This window comes from Maniola jurtina, chromosome 2 (genome assembly GCF_905333055.1).
Source record: "Maniola jurtina chromosome 2, ilManJurt1.1, whole genome shotgun sequence".
NCBI lineage: Eukaryota > Metazoa > Arthropoda > Insecta > Lepidoptera > Nymphalidae > Maniola > Maniola jurtina.
The window spans coordinates 482,945-504,212 of NC_060030.1; the positions used below are offsets into that span (position 1 = coordinate 482,945).

General features: G+C 38.2%; 1 protein-coding gene and 1 long non-coding RNA gene across 2 annotated transcripts in view; one reads left to right on the forward strand and one right to left on the reverse strand.

Annotated features, from left to right (window-relative positions):
• Window positions 1-21,268, forward strand: part of LOC123877861 (Down syndrome cell adhesion molecule-like protein Dscam2) — a 97,217-nt gene that overhangs the window by 25,035 nt on the left and 50,914 nt on the right. Inside the window, exons 2-4 of the mRNA XM_045924794.1 lie at window positions 2,111-2,269; window positions 3,196-3,345; window positions 4,436-4,556. Of these exons, the coding sequence (XP_045780750.1) occupies window positions 2,111-2,269; window positions 3,196-3,345; window positions 4,436-4,556 (430 nt within the window). The remainder of the gene's footprint in view (window positions 1-2,110; window positions 2,270-3,195; window positions 3,346-4,435; window positions 4,557-21,268) is intronic.
• Window positions 666-20,355, reverse strand: LOC123877908. The gene is made up of 3 exons (XR_006798696.1): window positions 20,209-20,355; window positions 2,939-2,942; window positions 666-675 (listed from the first exon to the last, which is right to left on the reverse strand). It is a non-coding gene; the product is annotated as an uncharacterized LOC123877908 (long non-coding RNA).

The window sequence follows — 21,268 nt, forward strand, 5'->3', positions numbered from 1 at the left end:
ATACAAGTGTAAATTATAAATGTATAACACCCCCGACAAGTGAAGGTTACAGTAACTAGAAAAGAGCTGATAACTTTCAAACGGCTGAACCAATTTTCTTGGAATATAGCTAAAAACACTCTCGATCAAGCCACCTTTCAAACAAAAGAAACGTAATTAAAATCGGTTCATTAGTTTAGAAGCTACGATACCACAGACAGATACACACGTCAAACTTATAACACCCCTCTTTTTGGGTCGGGGGTTAAAAACAAAATCGCTTCCCGCTGTCTGTGCCTATGTATGCTTAGATCTTTAAAACTACGCTACAGATTTTGATGCAGTTTTTTTAATAGATAGAATGATTCAAGAGAAAGATTTATATGTATAATACCTGCCTAATTTATTAGAGAAACACTGATAATAATTTTAGAGATTTCTAATTTTATGCTGTAAATAAACACATTTTTTGCGCTTACACTGTAAACGCTGGCTGAACCCAACGAGATAGATAAAAAATAATATACTACAGTATTGTACACCTTAAAAGGGTCTCCAAAAAAGTCTATGTCTATCTCTTAGGGATAACGCAAAATAACCATTTTTTATCCTTTACTTTTTACGAGAAATAATGTTGTATCGTGCGAAGTCAGGGCGAATCGCTAGTTAATTATAAATGCATAAATGGGTAACTTTCTTATGGCCCAACTCTGTTATCGACTACTGATTATCCGTTACTGGGACAGTTTGCATCTTGGAGACAGATATTCTCCTTATTATCCTGGAAAATCAAGAGTTTTTCACACGGGCAAAGTCGCGGGCAGTATCTAAAATATCCGTATAGTTCGTATCAACAATGTTTAGATAGTATTTAAATAATCCCAAATAAACACACGAGGGCGGATTTAACGCGAAATGCGGTCTTTGTGGGGGTTTGGGGTTCCGCAGAGCTCCTCGAATTCGCATCTAGTGTAGATAAAGTGTTACATATTACTACAGACAGTGTACCTACTACTTACGCTGCACTACATGTCTATGATAAAGGTCTGGACAGAGACTGAGCTTAACTTATTTAGCTGTTAATAGTATTTGTCAGATAATAATATTATTACCAAGCGAATCTGGGTTCAAATAGTTGCACATACCTAAAGATATTAATCAATCAATCAATTTTTTTTTTGCTCTAAGTGCAGGTTAACAATGGTATTACATTAATTATTCATATAGTATCACGACATTTGCCATGCAATGGCGTGCAAAATTTCACATAGATACCTAATATAAAATTCAAGTACAGGAATGTCTTTCAGGAATTTCTAGACCCGCTCCTTGGATAACCCCGTGTTGTAATCTATTTGACTTCACAGTTCGCATGTGCGTGTAAAAAAGGATCTTGCACAACGGGCGGTCAAAGTGCACCAGGCACCCAGGCGGTGATTCCTTGTATTACAAACATTGCGGAGAAAATAATATGTTATCGCCACGCGGTCTGTTTACCCAAGCCCTAAGTGTAACCGAATTTTCAATGAGGTCGGTGTACACAGGGAATGTTGGTTTAAGTCGTAAACTCCTCAGGTTGGAACTCGTCAGTGAATAGCGTTAAACAGGTTTTTGGGTAATACGGAAACTTTCTTACAAAACTGTATGAATAGTCGTGACCTACATAGTTGCGAAAATAAAATTAAGGAGTTTGGGTTTTTAAGGAAACCGGAAACCTGAATGCATTGACTATCCTGAATGGCAGTGTGAGGCATCACACCAATCTGACAAAGGCTTTTCAAAGTTAAATTAAAAACCAACTCAACCTCTGAAAAACTATTAAAAAAAAACACTGAGTGCAACCCCAAACCCCAAAGATAATGTTTGATGTTGGTAGAATACCAATATAATGACAAAATATTACCTACCATAGTTGTGCTTTAAATATATCAAATCAATCAATCTTGTAGGTACTATTAGTACTCCGTTTGATAGTCAGAATTGTTAGGTTTGTAAGACGATGTAGTGGTGATAATTAATTACGTAAACAGCTTAAAACTAAAGCTACGAGAGTTCCAAACGCGTCCAAGTCTGAGAAGAGCCCACAACAAACTCAGCATATATTTCACTTATATTTTCTGTTTGTCAACAGTGGTGTGGCAAGAGTGGCAGGTGCACGTGACATCGACGCCGGCGGAGGTGGGGGGTCCGGCGCTGCTGACGTGCGTGACCCCCGCCGCGCTCAGGGACCACTCATCTGTCGCTGCGTGGTACAGGGACGACGCAGTTCTGTCAGCGGGGGATCATTTCTGTAAGCGAAAACTTTGACATAGAAAAAAAAATTATATTTTATGCCCATTTTAGTGTTTCCTAACTCCAGATAAAAAAGGAACCCTTCTAACATCACTTCGTTGTCTGTCTGTCTACCTGTCATGTCTGGCAAGACTCGTCAAGGGAATAATAGGGTATTTCTCGTTGATCCTAGAACCACGAAATTTCGAGTCCAACTCCCACTTGGCTGTTTTTTTTTATTAGCGATGATAGCCTAGTAGTTAGGTATGAGTATTAGGGACGCATCTCTAACTTTTCTGAGTTATGTGCATTTTAAACAATTAAATATCTCTTGCTTTAACGGTGAACGAAAATATCGTGAGGAAAGCATGCCTAAGAGTTCTCCATAATATTCTCAAAGGTGTGTGAAATCTGCCAATAAACTCTACCGCCGTAAAAATCTATTACTTATAAAAAAATATATATTAAAGCCATAAGCCTTATTTTGCTTTTACATTACCTTTTGGCAGGTTTCCAATTTATACGCAGGCCTCTATCCGACTTCCGCTTCAAATTACCTTTATTTGATTACGTTTTCTTTTTAATTCAAACAAATTCCTGATGAAATCGGTTAATTCAATTTTAAGCAAAAATCTTCAAAGCTTAATTTCGTTTGTGGCAGAGGTTAATTGGGCGTTTTGGTACAAACGCTTCTGTATTGGCTGCAATGTAATTGCCTTCTGTTACGTAACAGTTGGTATTATTGACTTTTTGCGTGGTAGAGTCCGATAATGTTGCCAACTTTTGAAAAAAAACCTCACCATTCTTTTTTTTAGGTAAGATTAATATTTCTGAGAGTTGGATACTTATAACATGCCTGAGAGTTCTCCGTAATGTTCTCAAAGGTGTTGAGATTAATGTTTCTACATGCTGTCTTTTATAGTGTACTTATTTCTATTTCCACAGCTGGCCCTACACTCCTGGTGGACGAAGGCTGGAAGCTGATCGTGCGCTCCGTCCGGATAGACGACTCGCGCGCCCAGTACTCCTGCTCTGTACTGGACTCGCTCACCGGGGAGCGGCGCAGGAGTTCTCCTGTCAGCATCGACGTCGCTCGTAAGTACCTTCCATCGACCCGGATTGGCTGTTTATTTCATTCATTTTACTCTGAAATTATAATAAGGAATATATATTATACCACGATTAATTTGGTGGTTTTAACTGCTGATACTGCTGTTAAGGCCCGTCGTGACCACGACTCCAGCAACTGAGTCGAAATATCAACATATGCGTTATCTACAATATAAAATATATAAGGGAATTCACTCATACCATCTTAGTTTACAAGATGTTTTACTTTCGCTTAATTAATATCTCCATTATCTTCCATGATAAAGAGTCTGTCATGATTTATAGGATTTGTATTTGTATCTTAAATTTTCATAAACTAATTTGAGTTTGATCTAAATATTTACATCTAAGAGTACAATTAACAATCCCATCAGAAATTCTGATTACCATCGCTCTCTAGTCGAATAAATTCTAATTTTACATTAGGAAGCCCTTTGACTCCGCGCTAATGATACTTAAGATAATATTTAATGTAATTGATCCTCGGATAACTCTCTGGAGTAATTCGACGCTCTTCAAATTACCTACCCTTATTGAACCTCCTGTTTACGGGGATGAAACTTTATTGACGTTAATTACATGAACACAATTTTAGTTTTGTTTAAATTTTAACAACTTTCGTGAAGGCATCGATTGAAATTAGATTAATTTCCATCAAATAATACCACATCATAGTACCCAATATATTACCGAATTAGCCACTGCAGAAGCATCCCACCAGACTCTGAACTCTTTAAAAAAATACTCTAACTTAAACCCGGTTTTGGATTGATTTAGAAGCGAAAGTACCACTGATTTTTCCCTAAAAACCAGCATGTCGATTTCGAAAAGCTGCATCAATCTGATTGGGTGAATTTATGGTTTTTTTACTGCAACATTAAATTTCAACAAATAGCAACAGAGTGTCAGCCAATCAGAGGTGATTGCTATCGTATAAATGTACTTTGGTTTCTACATGACATCGTACCGGAACGTTAAATCACATGGCGGCCCGACTTTGCCGGTAGGGTGCTAACTAGCCACAGCCAAAGCCTCCCACAAGACTTAGGTTTTAACTAAGGTTTTCTCTCTACAGCTATGAGTACGTCAACAGCTCCACGAGCTCTGTGGGGAGGAGTGTGGGAGGCAAGCGCGCGGCGCGGTGGTGACGCCGTGCTACCCTGCCTCGCGCATGCCAATCCACCACCTACCATCATGTGAGTACATGCCCCCTTTCGGCAACCTCCCGATTTCCAAGGTATTTAATAAGAACAAGAAGAAGACCTTATTGGAGCAAGGAGAATGAGATTAAAAGAATTTCTGTGTTTCCTATCAATTAAGTACAATTTGGGTATCTTTAAAACAAGAATGAATAGGCATCTTCTCGGTAAACGCGTCCCATCTTAGGCTACAACATCACTTTCCATCAGGTGTGATTGTGGTCAAGAGTTTCGAGTCAAGGTCTTGACTTTTTTTTTAATTCACTAAATTCACTACAGGCAAGCGCTTGAGCGCAAGATGGGACGCGTTTACCTTGAAGATGCCTATTTATTCTTGTTTTGAAGATAGGTAAGATAAATGATCCTTTCTGATGTCTTATACAAAGCCTAAGGCTAGCAAAACATAATCTTGGGTCGTCTCTTTCGTTTGTAAACAAAGTGTGATTCACAACACAACTTCTATACAGCGAATATTTTCACGGAACGTGAAATTGTGTTTACCCAGCACGTAACAAATTTTTTACCTATCTACATAACTAATAGGTGTATCCAATTTTTTGTGTGTTTTCTACCAACCGTAGATTAGAAACCGGTCGATTTGACGTGCGAGGCAGTTTCCAGATTTCCTCTGGGACGGGGAACGTTAAGCCATATTCCAGAGGCTAGTACTTTTTACACGTAGCAATTGCTATTTGACCTCCGTAGCATATTAAAAGAGATCGTCAGGGTTGAGAATAGTTTCCAATTAAGACTAACGACTGTTAACACGTAATAATGAACGGGACCAACGTGTCAGCAACGTTAGGGTTTGAAGCAAAGTAAATGATCAAATAAGGACCTTCAAAATTCCGTAGTATTGGGTTGATTCAGACGTAGTTAAGTAGCAGTAAAGGCGAGAAATGTAAGTGTGTAGTGATACGTAAATATAGTCTGTAGACGGATACCTTAAAGGCTGGGACACACCAAACGCGTATGCAGCACGTACACGTGACCACGCGCGTAGTGACGCGCGTGAATCCATAGATATGACAGCACGCATTACGTCTATGCCACGCAAGCGTGAACTTCGCATAGACGTAATGCGTGCTGTCATATCTATGGATTCACGCGCGTCACTACGCGCGTGGTCACGCTTACGTGCTGCATACGCGTTTGGTGTGTCCCAGCTTTTAATCAAATAGTTCTTGATGTTTTGATGAAAATCAGCTGTTTTACAGTTTGGAGTTTATCAGCTGTTTTCTTAACCAATTATTGATTTATTTCTATAGGTAACATTGGCAAAACATCTGCAGGTAGGTAAGAGTTTTGTTGTGTGAGCAAACAGCTTAGCTGGCACGTGTATTTGCTGTCTGTAAACTGTTCCGTCGATTCAACTCGCTAACATATTATTATTAGCTTTAAGAGTTCACATCAAAAGCAAACACAATATAGTTATATTATATCTACACTTACGTAATATACAGCTCGAGATCCTATCACCTATCCTATCATCTATCACCAGCCCGCTATTGAACATGGGTTTCCTGTCAGAATGAGGTTTTAGGCCATAGACTGCCACGCTGCTGCCTAATACGAATTAGCAGATTTCACACACCTTTGAGAACATTATGGAGAACTCTCAGGCATGCCTTACAATGTTTTCCTACACCATTAAAGTGATAATTTATTGCTGAAAAGAGAGCTCGAACCCCTGATTTCCCAAAAAGAAGGTGGACGTTTTAACTACTAGGCTATCAATGCTTTTACAACAATAATGATACACCACAAAAAAGTAACTTTTAGGATACACATATTTCCACATTCTCTCTATGAGTTATTCGCCAAAGCACTTTGATAAATTGCTTCCATAAATCAGCGACGCTCGCCTATCTTCGTTACTAAAATCCGGCAATAGCTGCCTTCCGGATATTTTCGTGTGTATAATTTATACAGCCTTCCGGATATTTCCGGTGTATAATTTATATGTCCGGCGCGCATATCCGGTTTCAGGGCGGAAATTCTTCATTTGCCTGTGCTTTGCTTCAGGAAACTAAAGGCATCAATGTTTATGGGCAGGCAAGGTAATCAAAATGCGCGCTAAATTTTTAGCCGAAAGCCGCTCGAAAGGTAAAAAAATGTACAGCACTACCACTTTTACAAGTTACGCTGATGTACCTGCGCAGAAACTTTATTTATAAATGGCGCGAAAAATCTCATCCAATCATAGCATGCGTCCGCCTGCTATTTATTGGTTGCTGCAGAGGTGTTAATTTCAATTCAATTCTTGACATGTTTTGTACGCGTGAAACTATGGACGTTATAATTTTAGGACTAAGCCGAGACTATACTTAACAATAAATTATTTATGTCATCCGGTTTTATAAAAACACACTACTAAAAAGCTAGGGATTTTTATCTTAGAAACTTTATTTATTTTTACTTTTACCTCCACATCGAGAGATAGTCAATTTCTATCACGTTGTAGTTAGAGCCTATAAAAAAGTGCCAGCAAAAACAACTTTGTCGTTAAAATTAATGACAGTGGACGTGTTTTAACGACGGCTGCGGAATGGCCTCGTCGCGTCGCAAAAACGCGTCCGCGCCGACGAGACAAATGAGGGAAGTGTGACGTCCGCGTCGTGTCAGTTTTTGTTGTACTCCGTAAACGAGCGAGGCAAGAAAATATAAACACAATATTAGCGCTCAAAGTACTTATATCATCATCCCAACATATTGCTGGCTCACTACTGAGAACGGATCTCCTCTAAGAATGAGAAAAGTAATTAGGTCACAGCCCACTTCGAGTAATTTTACGACTAGCGGTTTTTACGGAAACCTGGTAGGTATTAGTTTCTAAAATATGTCTACAAAATTACATCGAGTCTGAATGTGTAATATTCAAATGAGAGCAAAAGTACGTTTGTACGAAGTGAGTCGCAGAGAGTGCCCTGTGAAGTGATTTTCCATTCCAACCCATAACCTAGTTAGTTTTCCATTTCATAGCACTTAATGCATAGCCCAATTATGTAATTTGGTTCTCATGGCTTATTATAGACGGCTGCATCTATAGGGAATTATCGCTGAATAGGTTTGAATTGCATTTCAATGATTCATTTCAAATTCAATTCTATCTCATAATTTTATTTAGATTGACACTATCCAGCTAGAGGATTTTGTTCATTTTTCCATATCTTGGAATTTTAATACTGATATTTGTAAAGAAATATGTTATGGAAGACAATATTTTATCGAACTGAGCCCTGAACATTCAAGTTAAAAAAACGTGACACCGGAGTTACGACAATTGGCAAAAACTGTGTGATACTGAGCGATGCACATATACCTATGCACGTTGTAAGAGTTCCATCCTAGCGAAACGAGCTTATTGTTTTTTTTTTGTATAAAATTATGAAAAAAATATATAGGTATAAGTAGCTATTGTAAAGAAATAACCGTTACGTACCGTATCGTTAAATTTGACGATAGTCATATTAGAGTTGCTAAAGCAGTACAAATTGGCGTTCCACATAACAAACTACACGCAGTGGCAAAAACGCGCAAACACGAGCGGAACAAATGAGCACACACATCAGCTGTGCTCCCGGGAAGTTTCGCTTTTTACTCACCTACACAAAAACTCCTATATGTACTTACTTTAGTTTTCCTTTGTTTACTTAAAAGGTAAGTAAACAAGTAGCTCTCGCTGAAATGCGTAGAGGCGTACAATACGCGGTCTATACAATCTTATTACCGTGAACTAGCAATGAAATCATGATAAGAGTTAAGAGCCTAACTCCAGATAGCCTAAAGCGCCAGGTGATTCGCGTGGTTACGCGTTTCTCTAACAAGGTGTGTGCGATTTGCTTATCTTTTAAGAAAACTAAATATACCTACAAGCATTGGTAAAAACACGCAAACACTACATCAGCTGTTCCCGTGTGGTTTCGCTTTTTACTTCTCACTTGCTGATAAATGACATGAATGTTTGAAGATCACAGTTAACATAACAATTCTGTTACGGATATGAATTACGATTATCATCATCAACCGTGCGGGGTCACCATTTTAGCACCTTGATACCGGAACATCTATCATTTTTCGAACTATGTGCCCTGCCCATAGCCACTGGTTACTCCTACGGATCTCCCCATTTCTGATTTGATCACGTAGAGAAACTTCAGGCATAGCTTGTTTTTCAATCGCGCCGCAACGGAGCTACAGACTGACGTGATTTTATTCATAGACCACTTTTTGTCCCAGGGGATTTTTCAAAACCTAAAAATCCACGCGGATGAAGCCGCGGGCATCAGCTAGTTATGTATATAATTGGAATCTATGTATAGTTATGTATATAATTGTAGATAATAACAATTATCAAGCAAAATGTCATCAGACCCTTAATATAACGACCCATTTATAAAAAATATGTCACGAAAATAATATTATGCAAAAAGGTGCCACGCTTCAAAAGATCACGATGACAGAGATGAATTAGAATAATGAAGAGGGCAGCTTCCAGAGTATCATTTGTCAATTAGAAATTCTCAATATCGGCGGGGTGACGTTAATCTAGCCCCTTGAGGCGGCCATGATTAATGTAGGGACGTTTTTAATGGTTTTCAACAGCCTAAATATTTAGATATTTCCGTTTATTTTAACTTCTATGAAGGAAAAACGATGTGAGGAGTCATAGGAAATTAATAGTAAAAAAGCATTTTTAAAACAAGTTTTTATAGGTGTATTATCCTGTGATGGTACGCTGTGATCGTCTATACTAGTGGTTAAGATTAGGCATTATGAAGAGATAAAATAAGAAATAAACTCAGCTGAATTATAGAAACACCTAGGTATTTAAGTCATGAGTTATTTACAAGTAATTAATTGGTACAGTACGTTGGGTGAACACGTAGACTTCTCGACCAGCTAACAGGTTTACACGGATTGAATTATAAAAAATTAATGTAAAATTTCAACTCCTCAAAATAGATATAATGAGTGGAGAGATTTGCTAATTTAGAACGTCCTGTTAGTGTGGAAAATCAGTTGATACGTGTATTTGCCTTATTTAGGCCATCGGTTTGAGACCAACCGGCATTCCTCAAGCACGGGGGGAGCCCTACACTGAAATCTCAGTCTTTTAGCATTGTTATCGGGGCACAGCACTTGGACTCTCCTATTTCGCTGCGAAGCGTTTTCAATTTGCCTAGGTACGGAAACCTAGGTTCTTTTCAATGAGCTCTGGGCTCGCCCCAAAACCATGGTATTTTTGTATATTTATATATTTGTTTGATTGATTGTCAATAAATTGGCCAATTTATTAGTTCGGAGAGTCCAGCTGTATAAAGACATGACGTGTTTGCTTTGTGCCGGAATCTCGCTATTGGTACGTCACCAATCAACCATGTACCATAAAATATCAAGCAAAGAAATTACAAAGTACAGCAAAACTAGTAATTTTATCTTATCAAAACTCGGTGATTCACAAATTCAGCTGGCGTCGGTTTTAACAGATAATGTTACCTAAAATGCTGTTTGGGAAAGATCGGTACACAATAAAAAAAAGGTACCTACCTGCCTCGCCATCTGTCCTTCGGAGGCAGCGTGTACTCCATTGTCTCGTTCAGGGTATTTTTAGTAGGTAGATGAAATTTAGCTGTTACTCGAAAGTAAAAGGTCCCTTTGTCTTTAGCCTGAGATTCGAACTCAGCCGACTCTATTATCTTTAGTAGTGGAGAGCATTCTTGGTAAATTAGGTACTGATCGTTTTGTGATAGTAAAAGTATACGGAAAAACCATCGTGAGAATTTCACATAATGGTATAAAATACCATATGATGAAGGAAAACTTGATCGAGAGTTCTCTATGAAGTCCGCGCTCAGTAGTGAGCCGGTGAAAGCTGTTCATGTTGATGAAGACGATGTTTATACCGTGGTAGCTAGTAGTTTATAGCACACCACCTTATTTTAGCTATTGAGTGATTTTTCTACCAAATCAATAATCGTAACGACAAAAGTCATTCCATCGGACTGCATTAGACTGCTAATTCAATTATAATCCCTATTTAATGCTGAATAAGAGCTAGTATTATAATTAGATGAATTGCTGAAAAAAAACTAGGCTAAATTTTACTTAATAGTAAAGGAATTGTGATTGGTATGTAGGTCATATGAGAAAATCTTAATATTGGAGTTCAAGTTAGTTCGATACATGGTTTCTTTGTATCAATGGCTTTGTTAATATTATAATATGGTAGTCTAGCCTCCAAACAAATTGAATCTCCATTATTAAATGTCTAGGAAATGTATCTAAATATAGCAAATAAAAGATGACAGTTATACCCAAGTGCATTTATTTCTGGTAAATAAGTGTTTATTTACTCATACAGTTGAGTATTTAGAAAAAGAAAGAAGAGAAACTGAATTTATTATTTAGACTGGAAATTAAGTAACTTTATTATATTAATTAATTCCCGGCCGAATACTTGCTTCCTAAGCCATACTAATTATTGAAAGGGAAAAGCAAATATTCAGAACGAAAAACCCTTTCGGCTTTAGATATTATGTATAACCTTATGTCCTAAATAGGTACACACATGCCATAAATTTTAATTATTCTATGAATCTAACCCTACACATGACAAAGAAAAGTCTAAGAACACACATTATGTATAAATTATAATATATTCATTATTTGTTCTAGATATATTTGAATCTTAGTTCCACAAAGAGAAATGTCCCATTTCTCTAATTTCGGATTCAAAATCTAATAGCTATACACAATATTGTAACACCTCCTAATATCTCAAATACCATCTCTAGTTTAGTTTGTGAGGTAATTCTATACTCAAGATTTTTGGAACTGATTTTCAAATAATCTAGTTTAAAATATAATGTAAATTAGTACATCACCCTATATCAGCTTCTGCTGGCCCGGATACACACTATTTTATTCTATTTATAATTTTTCTATTATTAACTATACAATTGCAATATACACTTAATATTCACTGTTAGGCTCTACTGCACGTTGAGCCAGACCTCAATCGAATGTTCTCTCCCGGTCCCCCAGTGTAGCCTTAAACCCACCACACGGATGTGTTTGTTCACGCCCATGATCTGAAATGAAAAAAAAACCAGCGAAATTTCGGTTTCTGATTGGTTCACTCTTGCGCACAGAATTACCCTGGCTGATGGCTAATTGGCTGAAAATAAAATGTATTTCAAACATCCCTTAATGGGCCGTACCTTTTACTTTCTCACGCCCTTGCCTTGCCTAGACCACTCGCATAACACGTGATTACAATTTTGTACACTTGTAGAGATTTCTAAGTTAAAATTTACGACTTTTATCTAATTTATGACCGACCCTAACGCAATTTAGCTTTAGAGCAATTTATTTTGCCCTTTTGTTTTTTATACTTCCTTTCCTACAATTACTCAGAATCTTAACTAATTTATTTCTTTTCGTGCGAGATTTTTGTTTTTAAGAGCAAGGCTTCAAATTTCCGACAGTCATAAAACCGTATGACGGATGGCAAGGCCATCTCACGCTCCCTCAAAATAGATTTTTAATACACGTAGCTCCTTTTGTCCCTGCAGCTGTGCTAGTCGTTTCAAAATCTATTTTTCCCCTTATCTGTATTAGAATGCTAGTATCAAACCTCCTACGCCTATCTATTATACCCTCGGGCATGACCATAACTATTTAACTCAGGTATCTCTTTGTTTAGTGTACCCCAAACTACCTGTTTTCTGTCCCTTTTAATACTCTAGTTTTACCTATCCTTCTAGTTATCTACATAGTACCTAAACAAATGAATGGCATTGTAGTTACCCTTAACTTTACCAGTATGAACGTCTATTAATGTATATACATTATTATATGGAACTGCCCCTATTACGTACGGTCCTTCATATAAGCGCATGAATTTTTTTGTCAACTTTTTATCCGCATCTGACTTCGTAAAAGTCTTAAGTTTCACTAAATCTCCGATTTCGAATTGTATTAACTTATGATTTTTGTTATAATGTAATCGTCTACTTTCGGCCGCCTTATCTATGTTTTGTCATGCCTGCTGTCGAATCTGTTCTAACGATTCACCCTGTAAGTCTGCCCTCACCGATGAGTCAGTGTTGAAATCAGTCGATAGCAGAGTACGTTTTCCATATATAATCTCGTTTGGCGAATATCCCGTTGTAGTATGTATTACCTGATTGTAACAATCTTCTATATCCGATAATAGATCTACCCATGAACGATGTGATTTGTCGCAATACGTCCTGAATAATCTACCTAACTCTTTATTAACTCTCTCTGTTGAATTTGGCCGTGGATTTCTAACAGATGTGTGCGTTAACTCGATACCTAGTTGGCGAATACCTAACTCGAAAACTTTTGAAGTAAAGTTCGCGCCTCTGTCTGAACATAATGTCTTAATTGTGACCTGCTTATGAAACTTTTTTACACAAGTTAAAGTAGCCTTCCCACTAGCCTGGCGTAGTGGGTATAGTCTGATTAACTTACTATAAGCATCTTGCATTACGAATATGTATTTAAAACCAAATCGTCCTGCCGGTAAAGGTCCAAAAATATCGCAAAAAACTCTCTCTCCTATTTCCTTCGCTATTACAGTTTTTATCGGCCCCGTGTGCGTTTCCAAAGCATGTTTTGACTTTTGACATGCCTCGCAAGCTCTTACAACACGACCTATTATACGAGACATATTTGGGAAATAATATTGACGTTTCATCAGAGCATAAACCTTGTATCGCCCGAAATGACCTACTTCTTCATGTATGCTAACTATCAAATCCCTTAGTATGTTCTCGGGAACATATAACCTTAAGATATCCCCTTTTATGTCTGTTCTATAAAGAATCCCTTCTTTAAGCACGTAGTACTTTGATTCAGAAGCGTCTGCTGTTTGCACGCGTCTAATTATCTCACTAGCAGTCTTGTCGCGACTTTGATAACTACCTATCTCTCTCCATCGCTCCCGCACTAATCGTCCTAATGATGTTTTAAATAGATTCATTTCAGGCCCCGTGGCCTTGTTAGTTAATACATCAGTGGTCCCCTTTAAGTGTCGAGACAATACGTCTGCTACAATGTTTAATTTACCTTTCACATGTTCGACTGTGTAATTAAATCGCCCTATATAATGTACCCAACGTATCATCCTAGCGCTCAATAGTTTGCACGTCTGCAAGAATATCAGGCTTTTATGATCAGTCCTAATGACTAAATTCGCTCCTCTCAAATATGTTTCAAACTTTGACAAACTGAAAATGATGGCCCATAGTTCTTGTTCAGTAACTGTCCATTTGCGTTCTGTCTCTGTCAATGCTTTACTACAGAACCCTAATATTTGTTCTTCACCAGCTTCATTCAATTGATAGACATAACCCGAAACCCCCAAATTACTGCTATCGGTTTGTAAATAATAAGTTCCCTTAGGATCTGGGTGTACAAGAAGTATCGTGTCTATAAACAATTTCTTGACCCTTTCAAAACAATCGTTAATTTCCTCTGTCCATGACCATTTCGTATTTTGTTTTAATAGGTCACACAGTGGTTTAACCTCTTCGCTATATTTTGAAATAAATCTTCTGAAATAATTTATTAATCCCAGAAATCCTCGTAATTGTTTTATAGTCCGAGGTATAGGGAAGTCTAATATGGCTTTAACCCGTTCAGGATCCATACGTACCCCGTTAGTATTTACTATGTGTCCTAACAACTTTACCTCTACACATAAGAACCGACACTTCTCTAACCTTCCAGTTAAACCTGCGGTTTCTAATTTATCTAACACTCGATCTAAATGTTCTAAGTGTAACTTTATGTCCCCCGTAGTGAATATGACTATGTCGTCTAAATAGTTTACGCAAAACTCTCGTACTCCTACTAGGATATAATCCATTGCTCTCGAGAACCCTGCTACAGAAGTTTTTAAACCTTGAGGTAAAACATTATAAGTATACGTCTTCCCCATGAACGAGAACCCAGTATACTTCCTAGAATCTTTATGCAAAGGTATTTGAAAATAGGCATTATTCAAATCAATTAAACTGATATAATTTACTCCATGAAAGGATTGTAAAATCTCAGATGTGAGTGGAGGCGCGCCCGCGTCACCTACCATTTTCTTATTCAACTCTCGTGCGTCCAATAAGAGTCTTATTGACCCATCTCGCTTCTTAGTGAAAGTGAGAGGACTACAGTAAGGAGTCGCTTCCTGTCTGATCACGCCTAGTTTTTCTAACTCTTCTAATTCGGCTTTTACCTGTTCCCTATACGCCAAAGGTACCGGATAACTGTGTTTTACAAAAGGTGTTTCGTCTAATAGCTCAATAACGTGTTCGTACTTGTTTGTCAAACCTAAACCTTCCGTAAATACCTTACAGTGTTTGTTTAACACAGGTAGTAATAATTCCTTTTGTTCATTACTTAAGTTCGCGTCATCTAATTTTAATCCCTTAAATTTCTCATTATCTAAATTCATGTCTGATACACTTTGTTCCACTGGCCTAGAGTTTTGATTTAATATTAAATTAATCGTGGCTGCGTTCGTCTCTCCCCCTAACCTTTCGATTTTGCAGTCCGAATTCAGCCTAACACAAGACCTAACGTCCATATGTTCAATAGTCAAAGTGTGTTCACCATTACAGTTCACTATTCCTTTTACCCGCTCTAACCAATCGTATCCTAGAATCAATGACCTAGGAAGACGTCGCATAACTAGTACAGGTGCTTCAACTAAAGTACTACCTAACTGAAACTCTATTAGCACTAACCGATTTGTGCTTTCACTTCGCGATCCAAACGCGCCTTGTATTTGAATTGCTGGAATAGCGATCTCTGGCAATGTCCCATGTTCTCTTAGAATAGAGTCGTACAATTCCCTAGTTATTCCACTAATCTGACTTCCCGTATCTATGAGTGCACTCATACTTCTTCCATACAATCTAACACATACTTCAGGTAACCTAGGTAAAGAATAATCAACACTCACATCGGTTTGTTCATCTAATTCATGATACATTGTGTACACATTCAAACCTCTCCTCATACAAGTTTCACAAGTCACGCCTAACTCATTACACTCTGTTACATTTTCAAACTGGTTTTCCAATAAGATTCCTATACTCCTAATTTCAAATTGACTACTATACTCGTTATAATCAACGCCGCCTCTTAATAACCGCTTAAGTCCCTTATCTCCGGTCCCCAAACTCTGTCCTGGCTTCCATCCACTATTAATTAAGATTCTATAGACTACACCTGTCCCTTCGTGATCTGAGGTCTTTCTGACGCCCGTGCCACACAAGACTAACTGACTTGACCTCGTTTGTGTTGGGCATTCTAGTTTTTTTGATGAACCCTCCCCCACATTCTTAGACACAGTAAGATTCTCGCCCTCTTTCACGAACGTGATAGCCGGCCTAATTTGTTTAGATTCGGATACCGTAGGCCTGTTAAAGTTAACCCTAGAACCTAATCGACCACGATAGCCGCGTCCCCTCGTCGAATTTCCCCTAGCTCTCCAACTTCTTGTTGACATTGTTGCTACAATAGGTCGTCTCGATGGTGACTCATTGTATCGCCTACCTCTGTAATTATTACTAACACTACCTCTCGTAAATTGCCTAGGTTTTTCAACAATATTTTGCTCTATGTTTCGAAGAAATTTCGCTCCGTTCATGATGTTAACTTCCTCTGTTCTAGTAAACCACAATCGCTGTATATCTATAGCATAATGTCGCATAATAGAATTGACCAAATCTCTCTCACTAAAGGCAATAGTTAATGACTGCATTGATTCTGCTTGCTCAGCAAAATGTTCGGACATCGACATTCCTGAATCGCTTGAATATACCGCATTAATCAATTTATATCTTATAGATTCCTGAATTTGCTCGGTCCAATAATTTCGTCTAAAGTCAATCTCGAAGTCGGCGAACGTAGTCCAACCTTTCGAGTACAAGTCCATAACCTTCCGAGCATGCCCCGAAATGCAACCTAACGCTATATCTATTTCGCGATCTAATCCGTTTACCGCCCTTATATATTTCTTTAATCGTTTTAGAAAAACGATGGGGTTAGTGAATGGTTTTCCGTCGAAATTTGGTTTAGTTACTGACGGCTGTACAACATATAAATTCCGGGTCTCAGATAATGTACTTGTGCTCGCGGTTTCAAGATTTGACCCCTGCCTATCAGATTTTTCATTTTCATTAATCCCGTTCGACTCGTGTGAAGAAACGCTCGCGATTTCATTTGAACCGGTATTTGAATTTAACTGATGTAATTTTGCTTCGAACTCGGTGATTTTTTTCAAAATCAACTCTAATGTAGCATTCCCTAAGGTCGTTGTTTGTTCGCTCGATTCTACGGTACTAACATCGCTTTGCCCCGCACCTACTTGCTTTGTTCTACGTCCCTTCCTACCTGAAGACATCTTTTTTTTTTTTCAATTTGACCCTATTGTCTGTTTTGTGATATTTACCTACCCAAGTGCCAACTTAAATTTTATTTGAATAACTTTCATAAGTCGCGAAGCCGTATTTTTAATACTAATATATTACTGATACTAATTGCAATCACGTTTGGGTCTGCTTCGATTATATGTATTCTCAGAGTTTGAAAAAAATTAAGTCTGAGAAATAAGCAAGGAATAATAGCTCGATCTCTGTAGTATCTTCTGAAAACCTGTAAATTTTACATTTATAAGACATACAGCTTATTTCTGCTCTCCTGCTCCCCCTATACATAAATAAATGTAAATGTACAACATATAAATATAAAACAACATGCAGTGTGTCCTTAAAACTTATAATTTATAAATAGCAATGTAAGTTTATAAATTTTTCTCTCTCAAATACCCAATCACAATTTCTACGTTGTGTTATTTTTATGTTAATGTAAATCTAGTCATATCGTTATTTCGAATACGTACATAGATCCCTGGTCACTCGGCATCAAATTTCTGACAGTCATAAAACCGTATGACGGATGGCAAGGCCATCTCAATCCGTTAAGCCAAACTGGCCATTTGAATGCAAATACAGTACAGATATTATCGTGCTTGTCGTACTAGACCTTTCTTACAATAAAAATCAATACATTTATGAGCTCTGAAAATCACTTCCGGGAAATTCCTCCTAAAGGGCACGGTCTGTCTATTTTAATAAAAACACAAAATACAATATATTTTTTATTTCATAACCGCCGTCTGTGCCCTTCATCTCGGTTGCCTTGATACCGCGTCCCAAATAAATCCCTTTCTTCCTCCGCATATTTAACTTACTTTGTAGGTGCAAAAACGAAATTTTTCCCTTTGTCTTACACTTTCTATTAACTTTTTCATCTGCAAAATAATAGCAGTTCATCAAAAATCTTTTGCTTGCGAGAGTTTATGGGATTTTCAAAATATTTTTTGCAGGAACTATGTTGCTAGAAATATGCGCGGGTTAATTTAATTTTGGTCTATCATTATATTCATCACCTATGAATAAAAGAAAGGTTGACTGACTGATCTCTCAACGCACAGCTCAAAGTAATGGATGGATTGGGCTGTTTAGCATGCAGGATTTCGAAGATAAAACCTCTATTGGGGTTAGAAATTTATGTACCTACTCCACGCAGACTAAGTCACGGGAATAAGCTAGTCATTTCGTAAATGCGAAAGTGTGTTTGTTTCTTGGTTTGTCTTTCAATCCCGGCGCAACGGAGTAAAACGAGTCGAAGTAAGTTTTTTGCCTGTGTACCGTACCTAAGTGTGTAAGTAATTCGTACTTTGCCAGCCTGGCGGACTATGGCCTAAACGCGTCTCAGTGTAATGGGAGACCTATACCCAGTAGAAGGCCCACGATGGGTTGATCATGATGATGATTATGGATCCAAAATCTTTCGTAGGTAACTTACTTACTAGGTTTCGTCTCTAGTGAAAAACTATACCTCCAGAAAATAAAATAATATTGAATTTTATTTATAGGAAATAATTTATATGATTGGATAAAATCTTTGCCATTATCCGGTACACGTACGCGGGTCTCTTCAAGTGGGAAATATCGGAAAATATTGAGTTTCAAGTCCGCTAAATGGCTGGTGAAAAAGCTTCGCAGTTAGTTATTGAAATAATTTCATTAAAACTACTCGAGTGGGTCAGCCTTCGCCTGAAAAGGTTCACATACTCGATTATGCTATGTTTAACTTATCTGTACAAAATATAGTTATAAGTAACCGCCTCATTGGTCTAGTGGTTAGCATGCTCGACTGCAGATGACGAGCTGCTGGGATCGATTCCCGACTCGGACCAAAAATAGTACCTCTAACTAAGTAGCTCGAAGTTCGGAAGTTGGCGGTGTTTCACCTGCGTGCCTCGGAGAGCACGTAAAACCTCAGTCCTGCAGCTGATCAGACTCTCTGGTCGTGTCAGATATTGGGATGACTCGGGAATCGAACCCAGAACCTCGTCATCTTGAACCCAGTTGAATTTGCTAACCACTAAACCAATGAAACATTTTATACATATATATAAAAGAACCATGACGTCAATAGTACGTCATAATAACATCGGCCCCATCTATCACGTGGCTAGTTTGGTTAATCTCAAAAGTTGTGGGGTAAACTTTGCGCCATTACTAGAGATCCCCGGGGAAGGAACTAATTGGAGGCCGATCAGTGGAAATTGCCCATATCGGAAGCTTCACTACATTCCGATCGATGTTTCGGCGATTAGGCCCAGTAAACATCATATCATCTTACAGATTCCAATCAAAACAATTTAAATTGAGTACCTATCGTCAATAGGGATGACAACTACTAGTCAAATTAGTGACTTTTTATGGCAGATGTCAAAAAATGTAGAGTGCGCGAAAGGTCGACATGGCAATCGGGTTGTGCGGCGTGGGACGCTCCACACCCGCACAGCACTCACTTAGAGTGAAAAAGAAAAAAAAATGCTGGTCTGTGTTAGCCAGTGCCGAACTGGCTAATGCAAAAACAACCAATAATAAATTGGACCTAAATTATCCAAACTTATAAAAAATGTCTCGAAAAGTTTGGAGCAAAAAGCCGCCAACTCGTCAACTATAACTGCACAAAGCAGCACCAAAAGTAACGTTTGAGGTGAGCTCGTGAGCCGGGAGCCGGGAGCCGGGACTAATGAGTGCTCGTAGCGGGGAGCATTCGTTACATTCGCGGTCATTATGTTGCACGGCGAAACGCGCTCCGCTTTTACTGCCTTGCATGTAACTACTTATGTGTTTTTGACAGTAAAAATAAGATAATTTTAAACTTAAAGGCCGATTCACACTAAGCACGTACGCGTGAATCCTTTGACATATCTGCACGCATTACGGGTACGCGAACGTTCACGCCACGCAAGCGGTATGCCATGTTTCAGAGAGTTCCATGTCTACATGCGTAAAAGTCTACGTTTACGTGCTGCATACGCGTTTGGTGTGTCTCAGCTTTAATAGTCTATCTATCATCTATCGCAACTCAATCTATAGAGCGCGCTTTGACTTTGCTCTGACTTAAGATACTGTTAAAACGAGACAGCTCTATATCGCTGCCATAAATCTGTCTCGTTTTAACTAAAACTTAAGTCTTCGCAAGGTCAAAGTACACTATAGATCTCAGCCTTAGTAGGTATAAAAACAACACTAAGGGCGATTACGTACTGCGTCCGATCCGAGTTCGTGAAAATACGTTCTAAAGTGGTCATAGAACTATTTGTATGGTAGCTAACGCACTAGCTCCGACTTCCGTCATCCGATTTCTCTCCGTCATCACTCATCCGTGAGAATATCTCAGATGTGCCTCGGATTCAAATCGGACGTATCATTTATGACGTAGATAATATTATGTCACATATGTCCACTGAGTTACTTAGATTTGGATCAGAGAACGGATCAGTGCGTAAGCAATATACGAGTTCGGTCCGAGTTTTTTATATCCGTATTTTCACTTAACCGCTCTAACCCCGCATTTTAAAGTAAAACTAACTGACATAACTGGAAATATTTCATTAGTACGAACCGGGCACAAACTCGGCAAATGCTCGGAATCCCCGGGGCCCGCTATTTACAACGCCTCTGACCACTAATGGACTCGTGAGTTACTCCCCTCACATTATTTATACCTACTCTGTAATGTCGTAGTTTTAAACAGTTTATATTAGTCTTAACGAATGTAAATAATGGTCTAAAAGCAAAGACATTATACATATTACATACATATTATAAAATTAGTGCTCGATGATTCGTGCTCGAGTGTAAGGTACATAAATTAATTAGAGCTATGTCGTTACCTGTCTCAAACGTGGAGATCGAAAAGTTGAATCAAACGGTATAAATAACTCGTTTTCGCCAAAATATCCCTCACGACAATTTAAAATTACGGGTATCGACAGTGTAATAAGATTGGTTAAACTTTGGTTAAACAATGATGCAGAACTAAACGTCATAACGTGATTAACTGTCTAAAATTAAACGTGCATTAAATACGACCACACCATTTCAAATAACCCCACACGTATCTACAGTTCTAAAGACCGACAATACAGTGAAAAAACGGTTCAAGTTTTTCAGATTTTAAAACGTCAGTGTTAGAAAATGCTCCGTGTAGTTTCACGCTCACGACACACGACCACTAAAGGGAGAAAAATCTCACGTCAGGTACAATTTGGTGCTTTTACAATTTCTGCTCTCTGAAAAAGTTTT